The sequence below is a fragment of the Drosophila sulfurigaster genome, chromosome 3, assembly GCF_023558435.1.
Source record: "Drosophila sulfurigaster albostrigata strain 15112-1811.04 chromosome 3, ASM2355843v2, whole genome shotgun sequence".
NCBI lineage: Eukaryota > Metazoa > Arthropoda > Insecta > Diptera > Drosophilidae > Drosophila > Drosophila sulfurigaster.
Window position 1 is genome coordinate 47981938 of NC_084883.1, and position 20811 is coordinate 48002748.

The 20811-nt window shown below is 38.4% G+C and overlaps 3 protein-coding genes across 16 annotated transcripts; 1 reads left to right on the forward strand and 2 right to left on the reverse strand.

Moving 5' to 3' along the window:
• Positions 1 to 646: 646 nt before the first annotated feature.
• On the reverse strand, positions 647 to 3965 carry LOC133845875 (ras-like protein 2). The gene is made up of 3 exons (XM_062280501.1): positions 3781 to 3965; positions 2206 to 2293; positions 647 to 2142 (listed from the first exon to the last, which is right to left on the reverse strand). The coding sequence occupies exons 1-3, from the start codon at positions 3898 to 3900 to the stop codon at positions 1733 to 1735; spliced, it is 618 nt and encodes a 205-aa protein (XP_062136485.1). The 5' UTR covers positions 3901 to 3965; the 3' UTR covers positions 647 to 1732.
• A 186-nt stretch (positions 3966 to 4151) lies between these two features.
• On the reverse strand, positions 4152 to 5434 carry LOC133845870 (replication factor C subunit 2). Its single transcript, XM_062280495.1, has 2 exons — positions 5132 to 5434; positions 4152 to 5071 (listed from the first exon to the last, which is right to left on the reverse strand). Exons 1-2 carry the CDS (start codon positions 5294 to 5296, stop codon positions 4241 to 4243), a joined length of 996 nt encoding a protein of 331 aa, XP_062136479.1. The 5' UTR covers positions 5297 to 5434; the 3' UTR covers positions 4152 to 4240.
• A 385-nt stretch (positions 5435 to 5819) lies between these two features.
• LOC133845859 (ensconsin) lies at positions 5820 to 20489 on the forward strand. 14 transcript variants are annotated; one of them, XM_062280463.1, is made up of 15 exons: positions 5820 to 5976; positions 6803 to 6856; positions 8216 to 8472; positions 8550 to 8689; positions 8753 to 8868; positions 9473 to 9724; positions 10446 to 10586; positions 11866 to 12588; positions 14262 to 14444; positions 14514 to 14692; positions 15804 to 16673; positions 16733 to 16963; positions 17023 to 17471; positions 17541 to 17725; positions 18648 to 20489. In XM_062280463.1, the coding sequence occupies exons 1-15, from the start codon at positions 5928 to 5930 to the stop codon at positions 18662 to 18664; spliced, it is 3846 nt and encodes a 1281-aa protein (XP_062136447.1). In that variant the 5' UTR covers positions 5820 to 5927; the 3' UTR covers positions 18665 to 20489. The 14 variants fall into 14 exon arrangements, with proteins under 14 accessions (XP_062136447.1, XP_062136456.1, XP_062136451.1 ...); XM_062280472.1 differs by having other exon boundaries at positions 5821 to 5976; positions 11866 to 12234; XM_062280462.1 differs by lacking the exon at positions 5820 to 5976 and adding an exon at positions 6544 to 6664.
• Positions 20490 to 20811: the final 322 nt, after the last annotated feature.

Below are 20811 nucleotides of genomic sequence, written 5' to 3' on the forward strand. Positions count from 1 at the left end.
CAGTTGTGAACTTTGAAATATCAGTGCGGTTCTTTTGCAAATAGCAGTTTTATATTTTCTTCCTCCAAAAATGTCGAAATTAAATAGTTGATTATAGTAATTTATACGACAATACACTGTAACTATGAAAAAATATAATTTTAGTGGGTAAAGGACCTCACTGTATGCATTATTTTATATTTTCCCAGATTTTCTTGAGCTATAGATTTTTATGCCTTTACATAATCCTTAATCCCCCTGAATATTAAAAACACAGCTTTTTGGAAGCATTTGTGATTTGTATGTATTTATTAGAATTGCGCATATATTTTGTATTAAATATATATAAATATATATATAAGTATATAAATATAAATATAAATATATATAATATAAATTAATAAAGGCTCGTTAAATGAAGCGGGTGGTGTCGAGTTAAACAAAGAAATACATAATATATTTTTTTAAAATGTAATAAACACTTTGCTTTCATATTTTCAATACTCGTACGATAATAAAAATGAATTATGTAAAAATACACAATTTGTATAAAAAACATAGAATAAATTTAAGAGATTTACAATTATTATTGTATTGTGCGTTTCTTTTTTGTTTTGTTTTTCTTTTCTTCTTTTTTTTTGTATCGTTTACAAATATCAATTCAAAATTGTTTTCATGTTGTTGTTGTTGTTGCTTATGTGTTTGTTGTTGTTTTGTTTTTGTTGCTGTAGTAGTAGTTGTTGTTGTTTTTGTTGTTGTTATCAATGCGCTGACTAAATGCAACGAGAACGAGGCACTCAATTTGTTATTTGAATCAAAAAACACAACACAACACAATCATTGATAACAAATTATTGAATTCTAAGCATTTTATACATATTCGTATGTATGTATTTTGTATATAGCATATAAATATGCAATACATATACATATATATATTATTAGTAGTAAATAACAATACAAATTACAATAACACATTACTTTTGGCTTAATCGACAAAAACAAACAAACGTTTTAACGTATGACGAAACTTGGCTCAATTATTGCATTGCATTTTTATAATTTAATTAAATTTAATTTTACATTTCATTCATTTGATTTGATTTAATCGCATTTAGAAAACAAACAAATATCGCTAGTCGCACACACAAAAATTTGTTTCGCAAATTTCCACAACTTTTAACCATAATACACACAATAGTAATAATAAAAAACCTTTTGTTCTTAATTGTTGCCTTGTTGTGATCAACAAATAATATTACAAAAATATATATTATATATATATATATATGTATGTATGTATGCATGCTTGTATATATATGGATGTATGTAATGTATGTATGCATGTATTTATAAATGTATGTATATATGTATTCATGTATGGATGTATGCTCTGTGCTCTCTGGGGACGCAAGGACATTTGTTTACTTGAGTTTCATTATATTTTGTTTTTCCTCTTTTGTTTTTTGTTAGTTAGTTAACTGGCGAGCTGGGCGTGAACGCTGCAACTGAAGCTGTGAGCTGTGACTCGATTCGCGTTGATGCTACTGGGCGGGGCCGGTATAAAATGCATTACATTTTGCGGGATTTGTGGGTGGATCTCTGGATTCGATATCTCTTCTTTATAGCTCAGTCGTGGCGCCGTATTATTTAATTATTAAAATTTGGTGTTATACTCGTTACAATTCGTTTGCTGTTGCTGCTGTTGCTGCTGTTGTCACCAGATTGTGAGATTCAACTGCAAGCGTTTTGCTTACATCAGACAGCACTTCTTCTTGCCCTTCTTCTTGTATCCCTCCTCAATGTAGGGCCTCTCGGCGATTTGAAATTTACGCACAATGCGCACCAGTTCATGGAATGCCTGATCGACATTGACACGCAACTTGGCACTGCACTCAATGTAGGGTATCATTAGATTTCTGCTCGTATTCTGCGCCTCCTCCAGCGACACCCGACGCTGATGCTCCAAATCGCATTTGTTGCCCACCATCAGCATGGGGAACTCATCGCGATCCTTCACACGCAATATTTGTCGCTGAAACTTTGGTATCTCATCGAAGCTGGAATGATCATTCAAGGAGAACACTAACAGAAATCCCTCGCCCGAACGCATATACTGCTCCCGCATTGCACTAAACTCCTCTTGTCCAGCTGTATCCAAAACTGAAACAGGAAAAGAAAAGCATTAATATCATAATATTCTAATCTGTAAGGAAATCTACTCACTGTCCAGCTTGGCTGGCACATCATCTATGACACATTGTTTGGTATAGGAATCCTCGATGGTTGGATCATAGTCTGTCACAAAATAGCTCTGGGAAACGAAAAGAAAAACAAAGTATGCATATTAATTACGTTGTAAAATTTGCAGTATCAATATCAAACTGTAGTTTAACTGTCTGTTACATTACAAACATTTTGAGGAACTATTCATCATTTTCATTCATGTTAAAACACAATATATCACTAACGTAGTAAAATTTTGCAGAATCAATATATATGTATCTCTTTGGGAACCCATTTTTATTCATTTCATTTTCATTAAGGTTCTAAATATACAGGTTTTTGAGTTTATAGTTTTTCTCGCTGTGGTTAATAGTAGAGCAATTAATAATAAAATACGGGTTTATTTATGACATTGGGAATGGGGAAAGATATCAAAATGTACGCTACCATAAGTAATAATTTACTCTATATTAACAGAGGTCTATATAATAAAACATATGTGGGCAGACTCAGCTATTAATGCTGATTCATAATATAAGTATGAAGTTCATACTATGAACATAAGTTATGGGATCAGAAAGAAGAATCTAAGACGAATATGGGATCGAGTATATTCACTTTACTTTGGTTAAAGTGAAGGATCCAAAAAGAAACGATCATTCTCTCTTAAGTGTTTTTTGTTTACACACAACGACGCCTCTTTTATCATCTCCAGAACAACATACATAGATACGCTCTAGATTCGAGATGAATATCAGAGCATATAAAAACAATTGCTGCATGTGTGTGTGTGTGTGTGTATGCATATGTTTATGTAGATATTTATGTATATAGGGGCTAGTGTAAATATATGAATGAGGAGGTTGGAGATGACGCAAATAACTATAAATAAATGCCAACATTGCCACACCATTCAGAATTTAGACGACGGGCCAAGAGACCGTGGTCGTGACCATGACGAACGTCGTCGTATTGACCTCAGCTCACACACACACACACACATACACACGCGGTTAACCATAAACAAAAAGCGCAACTCCAAGTTAAGGTGCTCCACTGGGAGCCGCCCTTTAACCATGTTTGAAATTCGCCGTAAAATTCATTCAATATGACTGCATGTGTGTGTGAATGTGTATGTGTGTGCTTGTTGATTTCGCTGCAGCTTTTAGTGAAGATGATCTATGCTTGAAAATATGTAGCACACACACACACATTCACATAGACATAAATATCTAATCACATATGTATACTGTATATACATATATGGATGTGCAAGCACATCAAGACTAGTCGCTTGTTGCTTTTGCCAAAACAAGGGTCCAGCCCACTTGTTACGTTGCGCCGCGCCCCTGTCTCAAAGTGATGAGTAGCGAGGTTTTGCATTCGCCGCATTGATGATTTCTCGAATTATGTTGTTAGGTTCTGTGTCAACAGCTAACTGATATTCAACCAAACAAAACATCACAATATCACATCACACACACACAGTATGCTCACAGCACTTTTAGTTTTTTTCCAACAGCAACAACAACGACAACGACGACGTCACCAGCTTATTCCTGGGCATCACCTCACCTGTATGAATTGTATCGTTATGGCTGATTTTCCTACGCCGCCACCACCGACGACCACCAATTTATATGTTTGCATCTGCATTTTTATTGTATTTCTTTCTGTAGCCACCAATTGTTTCATACAATGCTTTATATCCGACCGTGCGCGAAAAAAAATTCAACTAGCAATACACCGATGTGACAGTGTGACCGCAAGCTCAATTTACATAATATACTTATTTAATGAGTTAAATATACTGGTGCGTCAAGTACTAGATTGGTAACACTTTTTAAAGGGCGCCGATTTTTGAATATGACTGCTTTAAGCAGTTTGCGATATTTAAGTATAAGTAAAATATAAAAATAAAACATTTTCTTAATTCAAGTATTCGTTTTCATTTGGTTATGTACTTTATGTAAATTAAACTGGACTTTTTTAACAAGCTTGATCTTACAACTAAACTAAATATTTCTGAGCTCCTCTAATGCGACTCAGCGACCGTGCACAGCTGGGCCAACAAGCTCGTTAGCTGCAATAGGGAATTACAGCCATCCACAATCTTCATGTGCGTTATGCCAATCTCTCTTATAAAATTCAATTTCATTTGCTCATCCACATTGAGCCGTTTGCACACACGAAAGATGTTGCCAATGATGTCCTCCGGTGCATAGCCAAGACGCCACAATTTCGCCAGAATCTTATATGCTTTGTGAATGTCATTGGCAGCGCAATGCTGCAACATATCCTGCAACAGCATGGGATGCGGTTCATCGCACACCTTAAAAACATTCGCTCCTGTGATATCGCCAAATCCCTGTGCCGTCGACTGTAGATTGTTCAGCGCCTGCCGCATGTCACCTTGAGCCGTAAATACAATTGCCTCCAGGCCATCTTCATCGTACTTGAGCTTCTCCAGTTGGCAAACTTCAATTAGCTTGGCCAGCACCTGAGCATCCGATAGCTTGGTGAAACGCAACATGGCACAACGCGACTGAATCGGTTCAATGATCTTCTCGCTGGTGTTGCAAGCAAGTGCAAATCTTGTTGTGTTGCTGTAGATTTCCATGGTGCGTCGCAAGGATTGCTGGGCACCTTCCGTCATGCTGTCTGCCTCATCCAGTATAACAATCTTATGCCGTCCGCGTGGCAACGTCACCTTCTGCTGAGCAAACATCTTGATCTTGTTGCGAACCACATCGATGCCGCGTTCATTGGAAGCATTCAATTCCAGCACTGCATCCTTATAGCTGTCGCCTAGCAAAATGCGTGCCAGACACTGTATCGTTGTTGTCTTGCCCACGCCCGGTGGTCCCTGTAATGGCAAGTTGAACACATTAATGTAACTGTTCTTGTCAACAATTAATCAATTTACCGCAATGATAATGTTGGGCGAATTGCCTTGCGTGGAGAAGACAGAGAGACGGGCCACAGTGTCTTCATTGCCCACAATCTCTTCGAATTTGACCGGTCTATATTTCTCGATCCATGGCAAATTATTGCGTTTATCCACAACGGTAGCTTCCGGCGCTTCTGGCATTATATTTAATTTATTTTCTTAAAAAGTTTGCTTCGCTTTGCTGCTACTACATAAAACGCGGGATTCTGAATAAGCATTCGGTATATTTAAGTGCATTATCGACAGACAGCTTAGCGATAATTGTAGCAAGCAGCTTTCCGTTAAGTACTCAACAAACACACCGATAATAGCCTTTTGTGGTATATACTTTATCAGGTTGTTTTAATATTTAGCGAGTTTTCGATTGTTTATTATTGACAGACTTTTGTTAAATAAGCAAATGTAAGTAAATAAAACTAAATTTTCTCAATAAGATGAGCATTTAATATTCTTAACGGTAAAAAGTATATTTCAACATCGGGTTTGCGGTCACACTTCGACACATGTTTTCCAAACGAGAAGCTTTATATGACTGTCTTTTTGTGTACGAAAATAGAAGTCAGTTCGTGCAAAAATTTAAGTTTATTTAATGAAAAATATACCTTAATTCAATAAATCATATTATTTGACTGCGATAGCATCGATATTTACCGTAAAACATCGGTGTCTAAAAAAAAGTTTAAAACATCGAAACATCGATAGTGCCATCGAAGTTTGCCCATCACTAAGTGTATAGATGTAAGTGTAGATGTAGAAAAAATAAAGTGAGAATATGGCGAGTCTCGAGGGCCAGCAAGAAAATTATTCGAAAGATCCATCAGGTATGCATTAAAAACATCAAATGCGATCACAAATAAGAGTTCAAACCGTGCGCGTTCAATGACAAGTGCAAAATAGTATCCACCAATGCGTATAACAAAGAGTTTTTAGCCAAGCTACAAAAAATTATTGGTCGAATGGGCAGCGACCAAGACAACGACAACGGCGACGACGACGACGACTCACACTCAAAAGCAAAAGCGAACGATGTGAAAAAAAGAAGAAGCCAGAAAGAAGTGTTTGCTTCATATGGGTGAAATTTGCCCCCGTGCTCGGATGTGATGATTCCTTATCCCTACCTCCCTCCCCCACCACACATAACGTCAACCGGAGTTTTGAGTTATAAATAAATGCGTTCAAAGTTCCAGGAGGAAAAACATTTTCGCTGCTGCTGCCGTCACCGTCACCGACGCTGCCGCAGCCGCTGCCGCCGTTCACAGTCATCGTGAGACAGCAGCTGCGCTGCAGCTGAACATTTTTTTTGTTATTTGTTTGTATGTGTTTGGTCGTCATCCCCCCTTCGACCGCCGCCCGTCCGTCTGCCACTCTCTCAGTCATCGTCGACGTCGCCGTCGTCGTCTCAAATGCGTGTTTTTCTTTCCTTTGCCCTACAAGTGCAAAACAAGAAGCCGATTGATTTTCTTTTTTGCTGCCGACATAATATTGATATTCCTTTTGTATTTGCATTCAGTGAGTGGAAAACTTATTATTTTGTACCGCAAAAATAGCACGTTTTCAATTTTTCTGCTTACGAAACCGAAAGAACATAAAAAGAAAACACGGAAAACTTGAATGTTTATATTGCCTTGCACTTTTATTTACTTTCAGTGGAAAACATACCCAAGCGACCCGAAAGCCGAGAGGGCAGCGCCGAACGAAAAGGTAAAAGCAAAAAAACATTGTTTTTTTTATTATAGTTTTATCAGATGTAGTCAGAGTATGTGTATGTGTTTGTTACATAAAGTTGGCATAGACGACTTCGGCACGCTCTTTTCCTACTGCCAAACAAACAAAAACAAAACAAATCTCGCGCTGCCCACACAAAAGTGCACTCTGTAACACTGGTCTCTGCCCAGGTGGGCGACCTTAAAGAGCGAACAAGAGGGAGAGCACAGATGAGACTGCTCAAGGTAGTTGACATTCCTCATGCCTCATGCATGACATAAAATGCGGGGAATTGCAGTTGGTCATGTCATCCACGTTGGCACACATGGCGTTCCCCACTGCTTTTAGAACGTTCTAAAGAAGGACGCACAATCGTGTTCCCTTTTCCGGTGCAAAACAACTTTGCTGTCTCTTTACTTCTCTCTCAGCACCTGTCGCCATCGCATGATCAACAACACACTCTTCCTAGCTGATAAGCTTCATTTGCTTCTTATCTCAGCATTCATTTTACATATCCAAATTAAACACAATATGCGACCTTGTTGTTGCTGCCTGCTGTCATAATGATATATTTTCCATCCGGCAGTAAGTAATATGTAAATAATGAAAAACAGTTGACCATGATTCAGTGACAGGTTGCAGCTTTTGCAGTGTTGCTCCTTCTTTGTGTTCTGTAGTATTTGTGTTTATGACGTCATTACTACATTCCATAAATACCGCACACGAATACAGAAACCGATAACGAGAACGATAACGTTGCAAACCGATTGGCGATTACAACGAATGCGCAGAAAGTTGACCAACATATTTGATTTGCCCAACGATTGTTTAGCATTCTATTTTGTTTTTTTTTTGCATGGCGCTTCAATGTCATTTTAATAAAATTGTGCGCTTACATTTTCTTTTTGCCTTATTTGCGCATCTGGGGGCGACCTGATGTATGTGTGTGTGTGTGTACTTGTATGAGTGTGTGCATTGCTATTGTAGTTTGTTGTCAATTGACCCACATAGTGAGTGAGGAGCCGCCGCACAACGGTCGATGACGTCAGTCGACGGCTGTAAAAGTCGCGAGTTTGCGACTCGCCGGCAAATGCCAAAATAAAAGCCCATCAAAATACTTGGGGGAAAAGAGAATGTCGAACAAAGCTGACGCTTTATTGATTTCGTCTACAGGTAGCACATGTCGTGTCGATGTCTCTCGATATCGATGTCGATTACAACTTGCATTTACTTGTGAATTTATGAAGATTATTCTACACACACTCAAACCAAACTGTGAACCTCACCTTGAGCCTACTCCCCGCTGACTAATCATTTGCTGACGTTATTTTTATTTACTTTTCTGTCATTTGACAGTGTCCAAAGATCGCGAGGAGAAACTGAAATATGCGCGCGATCGACAGAATGAGGAACGACAAAGAAAAATCGAGGAGCTGCGGGCTCAAGCGGAGGCGGCGCAAAAGTATCGCGAACAAAAGGAGGAGGAACGACGACGTCGCATCGAGGAGATACGCGTGAGAGATACAGAGAAGCGGCATCAGGTGGAGGAGCGCAAAAAGGCCATCATTGAGGCCGAAAAGGAGCGACGTGAATATATTCTCAAAAAGAATCAGGTGCGTCATCTCCGCAACAACAACAACAACATTATGTTCTCTTACTTATACCTCCCTCCTTCCTTTCCCTCTTTTAGGAGCGCGAATCGCGAATAGAGACAAAGAAACGCGATAGAAATTCGATTGCTTTCGCTTTTGGATCATCGACGCCACGTTTATTGGATGTGCCGGCTGATTATGGCCTGGTATCGCCCAGCACCTTTTGGAGTCAGCGACGGTATGTCATGGATTAGAAGTGCCCATAAATTCCTAACTCAAATTAATTTACTATTTGTTGCAGATCAACATCCATATCGAATGTGGCGGGCGCCTCGCTCTCACGTCGCAGTTCCGAGCGTGAACTTGCCGATAGTGGTGCTAAGAAGCGTGCCTCTTCCTCCACGGACAGACACGATGGTGAGTGTAAAGTGCACAAATCCCCCACAAATTTGCCGGAAAGAAAACATTCGAACTGCCCTCCCACAAAAACACTTGACACACACCAATACACAACACTCGAACACACACAGACACCGACACACCTAATCTTAACTACATATTTATTTTGCAGTTAATATTACTTTAGACTCAGTTCCGTTAAAGTATATATCCATATATACATATATATATATTTAATCTTGTGTGTACTCTAAATGTACCCAATTCCCATGTAACTGTCAACTGTTGCAGCTGTGTGTAAACTTTTAACTTTACCCTCTACTTTCTACCCAACACTCACACACATTTGTTTCTTAATTTGATTTGCAAACACAATATATACAATATATGATTTATCACTTAGCAATAGCACTGATGATCACGATATATATATACAGTATACATAAACACGATCACCAAAAAACCTTCGCGACTCTCTCTACCTCTCAATCGAGTCGTGCCCAGCCTGAATGAATTGTCTGCCTGCCTTGCTGTTGTTAATCTACTGTTCCCCCTAAAATCACCAAATTATTATACTTTATCTCTGTACAAATCCGGCCATTTTTAATACCAACCCACACAGATCATCGACGCAAATCTTCGTCCATGTATGAGGTGTTCAATTGGGGCTATTCCAATGATGAGCCGCCCAAGCGGTTTTCGCTCTCAATCGCTGCCAATGAGATAAATATCGATGGGCCAGCAGCGCCCAATAATCCACAAAAACTGATTTCCACTACAACTACTACAACAACACCAACTGCGCACAGACAAAATGTAGCAACAGCGACAGCTGCAAGCCACAACAACAACAACAATAACTCATATCGTAAGGGTGAGGGTTCCTCTTCTCTATTCTCTTCTACTACTCTTCTCCTTATTGTTTTTTTGTTTTGTTCAGAAATTATTGTTTGTTGCCCTCTTTAAACCCGCTCCTGTTGTGTAATAGAGCTTGCTGTAAGCCAACAACTCCTTCATAACCAGCATGCGCCCAATTTGCATGTTCTCAACTCGTAAACTCGTACTAATCATATCTGCCCTGTAGAGCACCAGCTCGATCGATAGTAAGGCGATAGTCTACAGTTATCGATAGTTGTATTGAGCTCAGCCAAAGAAATACTAATAATACTTATCAAAGCAATTGATCGTTAAGCGGAATGTTCTTGATACTACTACAGCTAACAGTAATCGATCGCTTGTGTTATCGATAGTTGTGCAGCTTTTTCGTTTTCAGTGATTGCGTAGCCCTAACTTGCCTGGCTCTCCTCCCTGTATAAAATGCAAAACCAAACCCAATCCTAGCGGTGGCCCTTAAAGTTTTATTTTTCAACTCTCTCCCTATTTTAGTAGAATTCTCTCTCTCTCCTCTCTTTCTCTCGGCATGATTATTGCTTTAGTCTTTGCTTTTGGTTTATCGATGATACATTTTGCAATAGTTTTTATAACCGCTGTCACAAAAAAAAGTCCAGACAACTACTTTTGATCAATGAATGAAAATGAAAAATACCAAAAACCAAAACACCAACAAAAAAAAATATCCAAAACCACAATTGCAGAAGATATCGTTGACACATCACAGAACATTATGTTCCGAAGCGTTTACCGCAGGAAAACGGACCTCATGCCGACAATACCCAGCCCCCGAGACGGGCATTATGGTTCGCGCAGCTCACTGAGCACCACGCCCAGAACCCCAGGTAAGATCAGTCACCAAATTCCTCCACCAACACAGTTATTCTCTTCCTCCCCCTGCCAATTCCCCCCTTCTCGGCAATTCGACAATTGTGTTTTTATCATCATCATATTCAGCAGCATCAATATCTTGTATCATCATCATCATGATCATCGTTCTTAAGCAGCTTCATGAACCCATTTTTGATCATCATTGTTTAAGTTAGCCGCATTTGTAGAACAACACGACGGACCGCAGCGACGACAATTCGAAAAAGTGCAACAAGGATATCAGTTTTTTTTACAATATGGATACTGTTGTCTTGTCTCCACTCTCACTTGCTTTCTTTATTCCCTTGAGCGCAGCAACTGGATCTATGAGTTGTATCAATTTTTGAAGCACCACCAATGAGCACACAAGACACACTTTATACAAATACCACATTTCCACTGGCATACAGATTGAAATCAACTAAATGTATTTATTTAAAATGAATCATCTTTGTTGAAGACAAACAAAAAATTATTCAGTATTTTCTTTACCAATAGTATGTTTTTATAATTACACTAAGCATAGGTAAAATGCATCTAAATGCAGTATTCTTTGAACGAATTAATATATTTTTAAATGTACATTACCTATGTACATATATAATGCAGTATTTTCCCCTAACTGCAGTATTTTTAACCGAATTAGTATATATTTTTAAGTGTACATTTTTTTATATGCGTAAAAAAGTGTACTTTTAAAAACATACTATTTTTACCAAAGAATACTGAATTTTGATGATTTTTTCCTATGCGTGAAAGTATAATTTTAAAAAATACTATTTTGTTAAACAAAATACTGAGTAATTTTGATGTTTGACTTCAGCAAAGATGACTCATTTTAAAATACTTTCATAAAGTTGAAATATGAATAATAAATTTTTAAATTAATCATCCATGCCCTAATTTTATTATTATTTATTGAAAATTGATTATTTTCCGTAGTGCCAGTGGAAAGTGTTTATCACAACCACACTCAAAACACACACCCCACACTCTCACACACACACACTCTCGAAACATTTTGTAGCGCAGTCTGCGATCCATTAGTGTGACGTCTTCTGTATATATAAATATATATAGCTACATAAGGATCCACAAAAATAGCACCACCACCACCAAAAACCACAACAACCAACAGCTAGAACAATGTTTCTGATTCCGTTTTTGATTCATGAACCACTTTCTGAACCACTTTCCACTTTACATATCAACAACTCCACAACAACGACACCACAATCGATTGCCGCCCCACAGGACGCGCCTATTCGATGAACCGCTTGGACCAACTGGCCCAGCCGATACGACGCAATGGCGAACATGTGCGCGCCATCGTGGAGCGGGAGCGACGCGAACGTGAACTGGAAATGCTGGACGAGACGGCCTCCCTCGGCGGCGGCAGTGGAAGGCGTGGCCACTTGTCGCGGGGCAACAGCAATCGACGGGCTGGAAGCGCAAGTGTGGGCAGCGCCAGTGGAAGTTCAACGGCTGTGGGCGCCATGTCGAGGAGCATGACCCATTTGGCTGGTGGAGTAGGTCAGCAGCGTGAGCGTGGAAAGTATTCACTTGGTGGCGGCATCTCGACTAGCTTTCGTCCCTTGGGCAGCACTGGTCAGCGTGATTCCAGTAAGAGCATGTCACAGATTAGCTATTCGTGGTCCCAATTTGGCACAGCAAACAATCCACCACAATCAGCACAGCAACAACGCCAATCGAGTCTTGGCTTGCAAACGAGCGCAACTAAAAAATATCTACAATCATCATTTGCCTCATCCCTCAACAATGCATCCTATACGACAGCCTCAGCGAATGCAACTAGGCGTGCCCAGCAGCAATATGCGATATATAATACAACAACAACAACTACTAACCCACACAACAACCACCACCACAACCAACACCACCACCACCAACGTTATCTCGATTTCGATCCAAACTCATTGTTGCTCATGAACTCTTCTAGTTTGTTAGTGAATGCAGGTGTGTGCGATCAACCAAACAACCACAACAACAAAACCCAACATACGAACAACAATACTACTACAAAAATACACCACAACAAAACACACCACAGCGTAACTCACCTCACATCACACATAACCTAACTTTTGGCACACACAACACATTCTCCTGTACATTTGGTGGCATACTCAAACGTAGTGCTTTAGTCCTTCTACATTTCTCTAAGCTCCCCCCTTCCATCAAGTAGTGCTCCGATTTGAAGCCCCCGCCCGATCACACACACACCCACACACATTTACACTTATTGGCTAACATCTTACACATACATACACATAGCGTAGGAAGACATACGAAGTAGGAGTTGGAACAAAAACGCCACACGAAGAAATCTCTCTTTGCCCGCTCTCAACTGCAGTTCATCTGAGCAACAATCTGCATATATCTATCATCTATATATATAGTTAGTTATCACGGCTGCTTTGAAATACAACACATCGAACCGGTTCATTAAATAATTGGTTCAATCGCTAAACCAACAAATTACAACTTTAATCTAATTAATCGAATTTGAAATTACAACGTTACAAAATATAATTTAACACATAAAAATGCAGAGGTTCAAAAAAACATCATGCTGTTATCTATAGTACATGTGGAACCGGTTCAAGCATTATACAAAGTACCGTTATGTACCTCCAAAATATGAAAAATGTTCAACTACAAGCCGCATTAAAATATAAATTAAAACATAAATCGGCAGTTCTTAAAAAAAGTACCGTGCTCTTAACGAGTTGAACCGGTTCAAGCAAGATATAAAGAAAATATATCCATGAAACAAAATGCTTAGCTAAAATTTGAATAAATTTTAATTAAAAATGTTGAACTACAATGCGATCACAAATATAAATAAAAAACATAAAACGCTAGCACTTTAAAAAAAGTAAACTGTTCCAAGCCAATCGAACCGGTTCAAGAAAAATAATTTGACTCAAATAGATAAGTTAAAAATCTTAAAATATTACGAATTTCAATTGAAAATGTTGCACTACAACTACGCAACTTTTGCAGCCTTGATAGATGTCTATATATATAGTTGTTCCATCTATATCTGATTAGATATCATAAAGCGATCGCGTGGAAATTTATTGTGGTTCTCATATATTGTGTGCTGAGCATTGCCATTTGTATTCGTTCGCTTCGTATGTTTTCAACTGGTCTCTCACCATCTAACTCTGGTGGCGACCCTCGCTCCACTATAAACACCATACACACACACTGACTCACACCTACACCCTTTAAAACACACACGTGCACAACACACCCTTTATTGGTTATGCTTTGTCTTCCTCTGTTTCTGTTGCTGACAAATTTTCTTTGTTTTTGGTATTTGTTTTAACCGTTTTTTTCGTCGAGGTGTCTTTGGTTTTTAATTTTTTTGAAAATCTGTGTTTAGCTCTTCTCATTTATTATTGTACTTGTTTTTCGTATTCGTATTTGTTTACTGCTAATGACAATACTCTCTTGGTGACGGTCACAAAAATCACAAAACGTTTAATCTTTTTGGTTCTCACCCATATTTCATATATAATATATATATAGATACAATTTAAACCCAGAAAACCTGCTGCACATCATTGATTACTCAATGTGGAACTGTGATTTTTAATTGTATTTGTTTTGCATTTGTTTAGGCTCGCGATCAGGGAATGTGACACCTGGCGGTCATGGACACTTGAGTGGCTCACGTCCAGGCAGCGCCATGTCCACATCCACAACGTTGTCCACATCGGGATTCGTGCCCCGACGTCCAGGCACAGCCTCCACACGCAAGCCACGGCCAGCCAGCATTGCCGGCACCGGCATGTCCCTCGAGGGTGAGTCATAGATCATTGATATTAATTCCTTGGAATATATTTTAACTAATTGCTGCCTCATTCTTGCAGAGATCAATAAATTGAAGAGGGATCAGAAGCCGCCGGTGAAGACAACGAGCGCCTCGCCATCCACGTCTACAGCACAAACGACACCCAAACGAACCGCGAACCTGATGTCCACCTCAATGATTGTCACCTCCAGTTCAACGCGCATGCACAGCGCCGAGAAGAAGACGCCATCGAAGCGGGTAAGCCAAGTGATAAGATTTCGCAGTCGGGACGATATATAGTATAAAAGATTATAATGCACAGTGAAGCGCTTAATCGTATTTAATTTGCGCTCTTTAAGATAACAAATATGTTGCGAATTATTACATTTGAAAAGTGATTTTCTAGAACTAATTCACACTTTAAACAAGGAAAATAAATTGATGTAGATTATAAGCTGCAAAAGAGATCCATTATATAAGATAAGACCCATGAAATAGGCTTGTCATTGACTTCTTGAAGAAAAAAACTAATTTCTAATTGTCTGTGTGGAGTAACATTTTAGCTAGAGTCTGATATTTAAGATTTAACTCTGATATACGACTTATTTTTCTTGTCAACCGCTTTATCTGTGCGAAAAGTATTAATTCGATACACATTTTCAATAAAATTATATTCTTAAAATATACCACAAAAATACTAAATGTCTATATTTGGTATATAGATATTATACTTCATTCAAAATATAACAAACAGGCGGAAAGACAAAAAGGTATAATACAGGGTAGAAGGGTATCCCACTACCATTTTTCAATAAAACCATATTCTTAAAATATTAAAATATACCGAAGCCTCCACTTGGTATATCGATATTGTACTACATTTAAAATATACCGTTGATTATAGACGGACAGACCCAAAGTTCGAATACCTTTTTATCCTATGGGTAGCGGGTATAAAAATCAGATCTAAAATTCGTAAAGTTGATTCAAAATCTGAGTTACCCAATGGGTAGTGGGTCAATGAGAACATACTCTTATAGTAAATCAAAAATATACTAAAGCCTATATTTGGTATATCAATATTGTGCTATATTCATAATATGCAATAGAGTACAAAAGTTATAAACTGCTACCCTATGAGTATCGGGTATAAAAATCAGATTTAAAACGCTTTACATTGATCCGAAGTCTGAGTTCCCATCTTCAATTAAACCATATTCTTAAAATATACCAAAAATATACTTCAAATACTAAAATATACCGGGCAGGCTCAAAGTTAATTAGATTTAAATGGCATTGAATTTAAGATATTGATCTCTAAGTCTGTTAAACCATCTGCTAATTTGATTACCTCGTTTTTGTTTTCTAGGAGCCGCTGCTGCCCAAGGCCGCGTCCGCATCGAAGGCACAGCAGCCGAGCCGCACCGCCAGCTCGGAGCGCATCAGTCGACACGCGAAGGAGTCGATCAACAAAGTCCCTTCGGTCATGAGCACATCTATGATTGTTACCTCCACGACGACCACAACAAAATCAACAGCTGAATCCGCTCCAGCAACAGCTGCACCCGTACCCAAGGCTAACGGTGTGGCAAAGGAGCAGCCAGAGCAAGATGCAGAGGTTCCAACAGCTGAGGTTGCAGCGCCTGCGGTCAGCAAGGCCGAGAAGGAGGCACTAAACACTGAGCAGGCGGAACAAGAGCAACAGGAGTTGGTGCAATTGGTGGAAGCGAAGGCACAACCAGAGCCAGTTGCACTGGAAGAGCAGCCACCAGCGGAGCCAGTTGTTGCCCATGTGGAGGAGAAGGCCGACGAGGGCAACGAGAAACCAACACAGGAGGCAGCAGTTGTCGCTGTGGCGAAGAAGACATCACGCAATGGCAGCAAGGAGAATTCAGAGGTGCGTGAACTAACGCCACCAACAACAGCTCCAGCTCCAGTTGCAGTTGCTGGACTCGCTGTTGAGGGTGGCAACGATTTGATGACCGCATCGATGATTGCCAAGAAGATCACGACAGAGGAGGAGGCAAAGGCGGCATTAGCCGAACGACGACGCCTGGCCCGCGAGGAGGCCGAACGACAGGCCGAATTGGAGCGACAACGTGTCGAGGCTGAGCGCCTCGCCGAGCTCAAGGCCCAGGAGGAGGAAGCCGAACGTCAGCGACTCTTCGAGGAGGAATCCACACGTCTTGCCGAGGAGCAGCGTCGCGGCGAAGAGGAGCGTCTGCGCAAGGCCATCGAGGTGAGTAGAATAACTTTTACGTCTCCACCTTAAACTCAACTCTGACAACTCTTTCACAGGAAGCACAGCAGCGCGAGGAGGAGGAGCAACGACGACGCGAAGATGAAGAGCGTCAGCGCATCGAACGCGAGGAGGCCGAAAAGAAGGCCAAGGAAGATGCGGAAAAGCAGCGCGTCGAAGTCGCCGAGCGTCTCAAGCGTGAGGAAAAAGAGCGCGAGGAGCGACGCAAACGTGTCGAGGCAATTATGTCGCGCACTCGCAAGGCTGGCGCAGCTGCCACGCCCAGCAAGGTAATGCAGCCATTAGGATGCCTAAATCGTCACCATCTAACATTCAATTTCTCCCGCAGGAATCAAGTGACGCCAAGGCTGTGACAGCGGCGGCGCCCAAGGAAAGCGACAGCAACAGCAGCAGCAGCAACAACTCGACAGGCGGCTCACCCAACAGCAGCAGCAGCACAGACGCTGCTCCAGTTGCGCCCGTTGCTGTGGCACCCACAGCAGTGGCAGTCGCCAATGCTCCAGCGGCACCGGCAGCTGTTGCGGAGCCCATCAACAGCCAGGCGATGTATGAGCAATCGGTGCTGGACAAGGAGAACTCGCTGATTAACAGTTTCTCCAACATGATTATCGACGAGAATGCCAAGAACTTGCATCCGTTTGACGTGAGCAACGGCAAGTTGCATGTGGAGACCACGACAACAACAATAACAACAACGGGAGGAGGAGCTGCTGTCGTTGTGCCGCCCGTAGCAGTGGCCAATGGCAATGGCCACATTGAGAATGTTAACAATAAGAAGTAAGTGGATGCATCCACAGCATTTATTATTCATTTGTTTCGAACTTATTGTTTGCTCACTTATTGCAGTGACATCAATCTGCTGCAGGATGCAGTGAATCCAGTGGCCGTCAGTCAACTAATTGATCTGAGCATTGAGTCACAACAAGATCTGCACATCAACAACAACAACAATAATAACAACAACAACAGCTTGCTGACAAGCACAGCGGCAACCACCACGCTAGTCACTGCTGATAGTCACGAGAATAAAGGTACCACAACTTCACATTACTAAGAATACGTATAATAATAGATTTCCACATGAGGAAATCAAGTGCAATTACTTTAAGTCTCGTAACAAGTTCTGTTGAGTTGATTTTGTATAATTGTTGCATTTAACAAAAACATCTGGAATGCTAAAACTCACTTTTTAATTTACTTTTAAAAATGAGTAGAAGCTATAGTTACTTTTTTGATGCATACAATTATAAGAACAGTCTTTAAGTTTCCTAGAAATTTGATTGCAATCAGATAAAGAAGAAATATTATTAAAGAAATCGTTTTATAGGTCAGGTAATGATTACTTAGTTGACAATCTGGAATATTCTGTAGTCTATGGTATATTTTAAATCTAATAGTTTATCGATATACTGTTTATGGTATATTTTAAATCCAAAAGTATATTATCGGTATACCATTTATAGAATTCTGTATATTTTTGTATTTTTTATGTTTATTTTTTATAATTTGATATATTTTAAAAGTAATAGTATATCGATATACCAAATATAGCCTTCGGTATATTTGTAGTATATTAATTTTGTGTATGTTAAATCTAATAGTATATCGATGTACAATATATGGTAAATTTTAAATCTATTAGTATATCGACAACCCATATATTATGTATATTTTAAATCTTATAGTATATCGACATACCAAACAGTCTTCTATATATCTTTTGTATTTTTTTAAGCATATTAAGTGTGTATGTTTTGATAGATTTTAAATCCAATAGTAAATCTAATATTTCAATATACCAAATATAGCCTTCAGTATTTTTTAGTATATTTAAAGAGTAATACCACATTATTTTGCTAGTATTGAATACTTCATTTTCTTATTTGTTTTATTATAACTTTTTATATTATTCTAATCAAAACTAATTTAAAACTTTTGTCTTTCTTTTTCTAGATATATCGTTGCTGTGAATCCGATGAGAAGGAAACCAAACCAGATTGTTTGTCGTAAAACTATCTACAAAAAAAACTGATATATAGCTAAATGTGTGTGGAGTATTTATTTATAGATTGAGATAGGATCAACAATGCGATGATGCAACACGATGCGATTCAAGACGGAGTCGTGTCGCGATGTGTGTTTGGAGAATGTGCAAAAAAGAATGCAACAAATTATGGTTACTAGAGCTAAACTAACAAACAAACAGGAAAACAAAATGCTTATATAAAAAAAAACAACTATATACACTCTATTATACAAATAGATATATATCTACAATATATACATATGTATGTATGCATTATAAAATGAAGCAGTCAAAATAACTGCAAGAGACCGAGAAAAGTGAAGCTGATGAAGCAAAAACCGAGTGCATGTAATATTAGTTAAGAACTAAGACAAAAACTAAACAACTAAAAACAAGAGAAAAATGAGAGAAATTTTTGATGATGGATGGATGGATGAACGAACGAACGGATGATAATGATAATGATGATAATCAGCCTGACAATTGGTTAGCAATTCGATATCAAAAAAAGAAAATTAAGATGATCCCAAAACGCGTTACGATCTAATTTAATTATGATTATTAATTATAATTAATGCTAGCAACAAAATCGCTTCAAAAGTTTTTGCAATTTTTTCGATTAAAACGAGTCTAACTTGAACTTGAGACGCAGCGTATATAATTGAAAATTATATAGAGAATAGTAAAGAAAAACTGAATTATAATACCCTTCAAAAAAAAACAAAGAAAAACAAAAACAACAACAGCAGAAAGAAAACAACTCTGCTAGTGATCATGATCATGAAGACGCCGTCGCGATATGCAATATTCAAAATATCCGCTTATGCAATATTCTACAGCCAGCCACGCCCACGCTCCACGCTCGCCCCTAAGAGAGAGTTTATTGCCCAATTTTTTGCACAGTTGTTTTATAAGTTAAGTTAAAAACGAAAAACAAAACAAAACCGTTGAGCCAACGAATCGTGAGGTATTATTTATTAGAAACAAAAAAAAAAAACAAAAAAGAAAAAGAATTATTTGAAATTATTTGCTGATACTGTCCTATGTCCAATGCGATTCGGAGAGAATGTAACTATTATACTATATATATATAGCATAATCACAGATATCAGATATCAGTGCTTATACACACACACACACACACACACATTATACATAAATATATATAGATATATATACGTAGGATCTGCGCCTTGCAGGAGTCTTTGTCAATTCTGATTATGCTTATGTCTTTTTTTAATAATATTATAGTAGCGTCTCCCCTTCTCCCAACAACAAAAAAAAAAACTCACTGTCTCTCTCTCTGTGTATATTATTTTTGCGTCAATTTACTTTTTTGGTAAACATACTTTTTTATATATACATCAAATCTATAATTGTAATTTGTATTTATCCATGTGCAAAATAAATTATGATTATTTTTTAATTACAACTAGCAAATTATTTAGCATGCAATTTTTGCCCCCACCCCCCACAATCTTCCCCCCAATTGTAAAAACATAAATCTTTATACAAAATACACAAATTCAATAGTCTATATAATACACACACACACACACACTCTGATCAACAAGTACTTGAGCGCGAGGGCCTTAAACATGCATGAGAGCAAAGTGAAGAAATGGGGAAATTCCCTATTGAGATCCCTTTATAAAACAACCCGTTAATCTTTAGTATAATCAAAATACTAAAAAAAAATAAATGAAAAACATACTTTGTCTAGTTAAATGAAAAATGCTTTTCTTATGTTAAAACAAAACAAAAATTAATGGCGATATAATCAAAAGACAAATAATGATATAAACGTTTAATTAATTCAACAATTGTCTTGCTGCAGTGAAATGATGAAAACAGAAAAAAAACATAAAACATAAACAATTATGGATAAAATTACCTTAGAGCTATGTATATTTAATATAACAATTATATATGTATGTATCACACAAAGCAACAACAACAAACAAAATATAAAAGCAATTCCCTCTATTTATTTAGAACACAATAAAACACACACATACATACATACACACACTGTAACACTAATGAAATTCTCTTCTTATCTAAAACGAAAAACAACAATTGCATAACATA

Excerpts from the sequence above, each read along its gene's own strand:
- LOC133845870 (XM_062280495.1), bottom strand. The coding sequence starts at position 5,296 with ATGCCAGAAGCGCCGGAAGCTACCGTTGTGGATAAACGCAATAATTTG. Across the intron at positions 5,072-5,131 it reads CGCCCAACATTATCATTGCG|GGACCACCGGGCGTGGGCAA; the intron begins GTAAATTGATTA and ends TTGCCATTACAG.
- LOC133845859 (XM_062280462.1), top strand. The coding sequence starts at position 6,559 with ATGCGTGTTTTTCTTTCCTTTGCCCTACAAGTGCAAAACAAGAAGCCG. Across the intron at positions 8,690-8,752 it reads ACCTTTTGGAGTCAGCGACG|ATCAACATCCATATCGAATG; the intron begins GTATGTCATGGA and ends TATTTGTTGCAG. Across the intron at positions 9,725-10,445 it reads CAATAACTCATATCGTAAGG|AAGATATCGTTGACACATCA; the intron begins GTGAGGGTTCCT and ends CCACAATTGCAG.
- LOC133845875 (XM_062280501.1), bottom strand. The coding sequence starts at position 3,900 with ATGAAACAATTGGTGGCTACAGAAAGAAATACAATAAAAATGCAGATG. Across the intron at positions 2,294-3,780 it reads TAACGATACAATTCATACAG|AGCTATTTTGTGACAGACTA; the intron begins GTGAGGTGATGC and ends TTCGTTTCCCAG. Across the intron at positions 2,143-2,205 it reads TGTGCCAGCCAAGCTGGACA|TTTTGGATACAGCTGGACAA; the intron begins GTGAGTAGATTT and ends TTCCTGTTTCAG.